Genomic DNA, 5,954 nt, shown 5'->3' with positions numbered 1-5,954 from the left:
GGGAGGCCGGGGAACCGGGCTGGTGGTTCAGCGGGGCTGGCTGTGGAGAGCAGGGAGCCTGGCCTGCGGGAAGAGCAGCACTACCGCCTTCCCGCTCACGGAGCTGACCCCCTAATGCATCCCGAAAACCATCAAGCTCTTCCCACTGCCATTAGTGGAATCAATTAAGTTGGAAGAAGAGCCCAATCGTTCTTAATCAAATAACAACATTTTATAGGTCAGGCCCAGTGCCCGGGGCCCTGGAAGGAGCTTTGTACCAGAGCCCATCGGGGGGCAGGGGTCCGCAGGGAGCTCAGTGCTTCCATTTGCTTTGTCTGTGGCTCCGTGGGAGCTGCGGCTCGGGCCTGAGCCTGAGACGGCATCAGCCGCCCAGCTATGACCCAGCAATGACCTGGGGACACAAGCGGACGTCAGGCTGCCCCGGGCTCAGGAGCCCCAGCAAGGGTCTGGCAAAGGACAGTTTGGATCCCACTCTCTGCCTCGGCCATGCCTGGCAAACACCTCTGTGTTTCCGGCACAGAATGATGGTGTACGTGAGCAGATTCAGCGAGGCGTCCTGTCCCACAGGCTGCTTGCTCAGGGCTGGGGAGGGGCCGAGCACCCAGGTGAAGAGGCACCCAAAGGCCAGGGGCAGCGGGCAGAAATGGGGCTGGAGTGGGGCGGGAGTCTGGGGGCTTCCTGCATGGAAGGACCACCGCCCGGCCAGGGGTGATCCGGAAAACACGAGTGCTGCTCCAGGCCCGCGGCCCCCTTGCCCCCGCGGGGAGAGGAACTGATGCCTGAGCGGAGCTAGCTGGACCCACGCTACACCCAGGACCCCTGTCCCCTGCTTTGCTCACCGGCGGCCCGCCCCCCAGACCCTCCACTTCCTCCCAGAGGCTTCAGCACAGGCTGCCGGGGGCGGGCACACACAGGTCAGTACCTCTTGCTCATGCCTGGATCCCCTGGGTCACTCACACCTGGAGACAGGTGCCTGCCGCCCCCGCCCGCTGACTTCCCCAGGGCTCACTTATTGTAGAGGACGATGTCCGGTCGCCAGATGAGCTCAGAGGGAATGCGGATGGAGGTGACGTTCTCGTAGTCAGCGGGATCCCAGCGCAGCTTATAGTCATGCCACTCCTGGGCCAGGGCGGGAGGAGGAAAGCACAGCCGGTGAGGGGGGCGAGGAGGGGGAAGGGGGGGAGGGGGTGGGGGGAGGAACGAGGGCTGGAGGGGCCCCCACTCACTCACCTGCTTCACCCACACATTGGTTGTCATCATCTGGTTCTTCTCATCCTAGGACACAAAGGACAATGGCGGCTGTGACCCTCTGGGGGACAGACGTGTGTGTGTGTCTGTGTGTGTGTGTGTCCCTTGCTCTCTCTCTTGACCCTGAGTTTCCTCACCCACAAAGACAGGCCTGAGATGAACATGGCGAGCAGGTGACCCCAGAAAGGAATGAGTACCTCAGCCCTGGAGGCAACCAAGTCCAGGACGGTCAACCCGAGGGGACTTAGAGAGGTGGGGACGAGGCCCCTGAACTTCTCCAGAAGGAGAGTGGGGACAAGGATTGTCTGACGTGGCGGGTGGCCAGCGCCCGGCCCGCCCCCAGCTACGTCAGATGTGTGGGACGTGCGGAGGGCTCCCAGGCTGCTGGAGGAGAGCCTCCGCGCAGGCCCCCCGCCAGCTTGCATCGGCCCTCCCGGCTGGTCATGGCAGCCCGTCTGCAGCTCCTAGGTGGGCAACCCCGGTATGCACAGGTCCCACTTGGTCACCAAGCTGGCCCCTGGACAGACTGCCCCTTTAGGAACAGGGTCCCAGGACCCTAAGGTGGACAGGTAAGGGACTGGAGCAGGGGAGGTAGAATCGGGAGACCCAGCTGGTTCCGTCTCAAGGTCACTGTGTGGGTCACACCCCTCCACCGGCAGCTTCCCACCCCCCCTCCCCGCCACAAGCTGACATAGCCTGGGGTCCTGGGAGGGGAGCGAGGTGGGCATGTGGGGAGATCCATGGCCCCCACAGTTGGATGAACTCCAGTGCCCTCCCTGCCACCAGAGCGGGCTGCCTCCTAGTGCGGGAAACTCAGGCCCTTCCAAACCCAGCAGGCCTGGGACCTCCTCGTGTGCACGAACCGAGCTCCCGGAGGCCCCCTGCTCGACACGCTGCAGCCCGTACTCCCAGGCTCCTGAGTGAACCCACTATGTAGTTCCCCCCCAGCAGATGCCTCAGCCCTTCCAGAGCCACTTGGAGGCTGGACCCCCAGCACCCTCCCAGCAGCCTTCTCGGGTCCTAACCAGGAAGGTAAACACACCCAAACCTGTCTGGGCCTTGCTGGGACACATATTCCAGTCCGGTGGACAGGGGAGCTCTCCTAGGTGAGGTCTGCCAGGGCAGCCCAAGGCCCGCCCCTCCCCCACTCACTGCTACAGCGCACAGAAGCTCCTCCCGCCACTTGCAGCTTGGGCACCTCCCCCACCCCCACCCCCACCCCACAGAGGCATTTTCTGCTCTTTGCTCCCGAAGGAGATGGCCCTGACCTACTGCTGAAAATCTGGCATTTGGGTTTTCCTATGTGGCTGTCCTCTGGACTCCACCATGAGGGCACATTTGCGGGGTCCTGCAGGGTCGGCACAAAGAGCCTGCGTGCAGTGCCGATGGCGGCCCCCCCACCCCTCCAGGCTCGGCGGCCTCCCCTCAGATGGGGGTGCTCCCTCAGCACGAGCCTCTGTGGCTGTGTGTGATGGGCCGAGGCTCAGAGCTCCCCGCTCCCCACCCTTGGCACCTACCACATCAATGAGCTGTGCGATGGACAGCCCAAAGTGGACAAGAACCACGTCTGAGATGTTGGCCACGGGCCGGGACCACTTGTTGTAGCCAGAGAAGAGTTTCTTCAGCAGCCGTTCCTCCGCATGGGCCCGGGTCTCCACGTGGCTGCTTACTATGGGGACAGGAAAGTGGTGCAGCTCGGCGGCAGAGGATGGCAGTCATCCAGGCTGCCCCTCGGACCTCCCACCAGGCCCTGGCTTCCTCCAGCTCCATCCACCTCAGGACATTTGCACATCCTGCCCCACTCCTGGCCTCAGTTTCTCTCCTACCCTCTGGGTAAAAGTGTAACTTCCTCAGGGAAGCCTCCCCAGACCCCTCAGTTGCCCTGCATGGCACCCCAAACAAAGACAACAGTAAGTGTTGACTGGGAAGGAGGGGCTGGATCTTCAGCTAAAACCCGGCCTCAAAGCACAAGGTGAAGGTAACCACAGGACTCCAGGACAGGCCCAAATGGGGGGACGGAGAGCCTGCTTCTTGTGGCTGCCAGTGGCCCTGAGTTCTCACCAGACACTGCTGACTCCAGCACCCTGGGTTCCTGGACAGATGGCCTTCTGTGAGTCAAGGGTGACCCCCCCCCCCCACATACACACTCTGCTTCTTGAGGAGGGGCCACTCTGATCCAGCCCAGCCCCACTGACCAGTCTGTTGTCAGAGGGCCTCTCTGTCTCTCCTGGGCACCTGCACTGGGGTCACTGCATCATATGGGGATTTGGGGAGGGGAACAGGGTACCAGCTGCCTGCACTCAGCTCGGTCCTGCTCACCTGTATGTCCGAGACCGGATGTTAAGAGGGGATTCACAAGCACCCTAGGGTCAGTCTTAGACCCCCGGGGACCCTTTACTCTGAGTCCAGAGGCCCCCCTCCCCCAGCCTTATTCTTCCTCGTCCCTTGCACCAGGAAGGTACAGCCCACTCCTCACTGGGGAGGCCGGGGGGCTGAAATTCCCTCCACCAAACTATGAATAGCAAGGTCTGCCCGGGGCTGGGGCGGGGGGCACAGGGGGCAAGGACTTCCCCAGTCCCAGTGAGCTTAGGGGAGCAGAAAAGGTGTGGATGGGGCGTGGCCAAGGGCGGAAGCCACCCCTCTGCTCCCCCAAACCAGGAGCAGGCATGGGGGGTGTCTGCAGGGAAATTTGGCCGGAGGGATGAAGACGGAGAGACCGGCCCCGCCTCTCTCTACCCAAGTTGGAGCTTCTAGGTCCAGCTCCCAAAACAGCAGCCCCCCACCCCCACCCAAACCCCTCTCCGGCATTCGCGGGAGAGTTAACTCCTTCCTTGCCCCGCTCAGTCCGCACCGCAGCACAGCCTTTGCGTCTGGGGGTGGGGGAGCCTGGGCGGCCGCCCCGCTGCGCACACCCGCGGCCAGGAGCCTCCCCTCCTCTGGCTCTGGAGGTCCAAGGCCGCCCTGAGCTGGACGAAAGGGGGCCGTCTGGCGCCCCGAAACTTACCGGGTAGGAAGCCGGCCCCCAGCAGCATCAGCAGCGGCGGGAGCAGCGGCGGCGGCGGCGCCCCGGGGCCCCCGAGCTCCATGGCGCACCGAGCGGGCTCTAGACGCGGGCGGCTCCCGGCTCCGCCGCGCCCCCGCTCCCAGGCCCGCGCGCGCCCAACTTCATGCCCCCGCGCCGCGCCGGCCGCTCCGTCCACTGGGGCTGGTTCCGCCGCTCCTCCCGCGGGGCGCGGCGGCGGCGACCCGGCCGGGAGGGGAGCTCGGGGCTGTGGGCTCCGCGGCGCGGCCCCGCCCGGACCTGCCCGCCTCCAGCCGGCGAGGAGGAGACGGAGGAGAGAGAGGGGGAGGGGGGGAGGAGAGGAGGGGGAAAGCGGGAGAGGACGTGAGGGGAGGAGGGGAGGAGGGGAGGAGGGTGGGTGGGGCGGGGGAGCAGACCGCAGCTGAGAGGGGGCGCAGAGGCTGCGCTCGGCTGACGCCTGGGTAAAGTTTCCCTCGTCCTCCCCGGGGCTGGGGACGTGCCCGAGCCAGGGGTGGGGGCCCGTAGTCACTGCGTGCGACTGGGGGATCCTGGCGCCGGGCTGGTTTCCGGACCACGACACACTGACCTCCACCCCCGTCCCCAGTCCTGGCGCCCCACCGCCTGCCTGGATGGGGGCCGCGCACCTAGGGGCCCCCGGCGGCCCGCACGCGCCTGGTTAACTCCATCACCCCCGCCCCGCTCCGCAGTTCAGAAATCACTAGCCCCTCGTCTTCCTCCCCAGAGAGGCGTTCAGGAAAGACCACCCCCTATCAGCCTGTCCCCCGCGGACCGGAAAGCGTCCAGTAGAGTAGAGCCCAGGCGCCGCGGCCGGCCCTTCTGGGGGAGAACCCTAAAGCCCCTGCCCCAGCGCAGCCGCTCTGATGCCTCTAGCTCCTGCCTGGAGCACGCTCTGTGGACAGTGGCTGAGGGGCGGCGGCTGAGGGTCTCGGCCCGGGGGGCTGGAGAACAGCCCAGCAGCCCCGGCGGACAGGTCTGGAACAATGTCCCCCACAACTGAGGTGCCTGGCGCGACCGTGCTCAGTGCCCTGGCAGGGCCTCTGCCCCAGGTGGGTCAAGGTGGCTGCCGACCCCGCAGCAGGTGCTCTGAGGAGGGTTGGGAGTGGCCGCTTTGTGCTGGCAACCCCAGTCTGCAGTGAGGAGAGGGCGTGCGCTGCTCAGAAACACACCCACGGCCATCCCTGCGCGCTGGGCTTCCAGAACCCCACATGGAGACTTCGGGTCAGGGATGGGAGCAGAGAAGAGCCTGCAGACTTCACTGAGCTCCCTGGCTTAGAGCCCACCCTTGAAGGGGCAGAATGTCTGTCAGGAGCCCCCTGCCTCTTTCCCCACCCGCACAGACCCTGGGGATGCTCCTGGGTGACAGGCATCAGTCCCAAGGGCCCCGACCCCTCCCCATCTCTCTCAACCCATACCCCCTCCCTATCTCCCCAGAGGTCCTCCAAGCTGGTCTCCTTTCCCCCATCTCTCCTGCCCCTGCCCCCATCTCCCTAGAGCCCCCTCCAGCTGGTCTCCCCTCCCCCACCTTTCCTGCCCCTTCTCCCCAGACCACCCTCACTCTGGCTCCAGGTTGAGCTCTTTACACCTCACACACCTGCTTTGGACCTCCAGGGGCTTTTCTCACAGGAGCCCTGTCTGCTCTCCTACACGTGCCTACAAACAGAGA

General features: G+C 65.3%; 1 protein-coding gene across 1 annotated transcript; it reads right to left on the bottom strand.

Annotated features, from left to right (window-relative positions):
• Window positions 1-785: 785 nt before the first annotated feature.
• Window positions 786-4,348, bottom strand: LOC115942544 (neuronal acetylcholine receptor subunit alpha-4-like). Its single transcript, XM_081832181.1, has 4 exons — window positions 4,253-4,348; window positions 2,766-2,917; window positions 1,231-1,275; window positions 786-1,119 (listed from the first exon to the last, which is right to left on the bottom strand). The coding sequence occupies exons 1-4, from the start codon at window positions 4,332-4,334 to the stop codon at window positions 1,006-1,008; spliced, it is 393 nt and encodes a 130-aa protein (XP_081688307.1). The 5' UTR covers window positions 4,335-4,348; the 3' UTR covers window positions 786-1,005.
• Window positions 4,349-5,954: the final 1,606 nt, after the last annotated feature.

This window comes from Leptonychotes weddellii, chromosome 10, assembly GCF_054177405.1.
Source record: "Leptonychotes weddellii isolate Sample4059 chromosome 10, ASM5417740v2, whole genome shotgun sequence".
Classification (NCBI taxonomy): domain Eukaryota; kingdom Metazoa; phylum Chordata; class Mammalia; order Carnivora; family Phocidae; genus Leptonychotes; species Leptonychotes weddellii.
This window is presented reverse-complemented; position numbering and strand designations above follow the sequence as displayed.

What these genes read in the sequence shown, in the direction of transcription:
- LOC115942544 (XM_081832181.1), bottom strand. Translation starts at nt 4,334, where the DNA reads ATGGAGCTCGGGGGCCCCGGGGCGCCGCCGCCGCCGCTGCTCCCGCCG. An exon ending in GGGGGCCGGCTTCCTACCCG is followed by an intron (nt 2,918 to 4,252) that starts GTAAGTTTCGGG and finishes CTGTCCCCATAG; the next exon opens with TAAGCAGCCACGTGGAGACC. An exon ending in CCAATGTGTGGGTGAAGCAG is followed by an intron (nt 1,120 to 1,230) that starts GTGAGTGAGTGG and finishes GCCCTGGCCCAG; the next exon opens with GAGTGGCATGACTATAAGCT.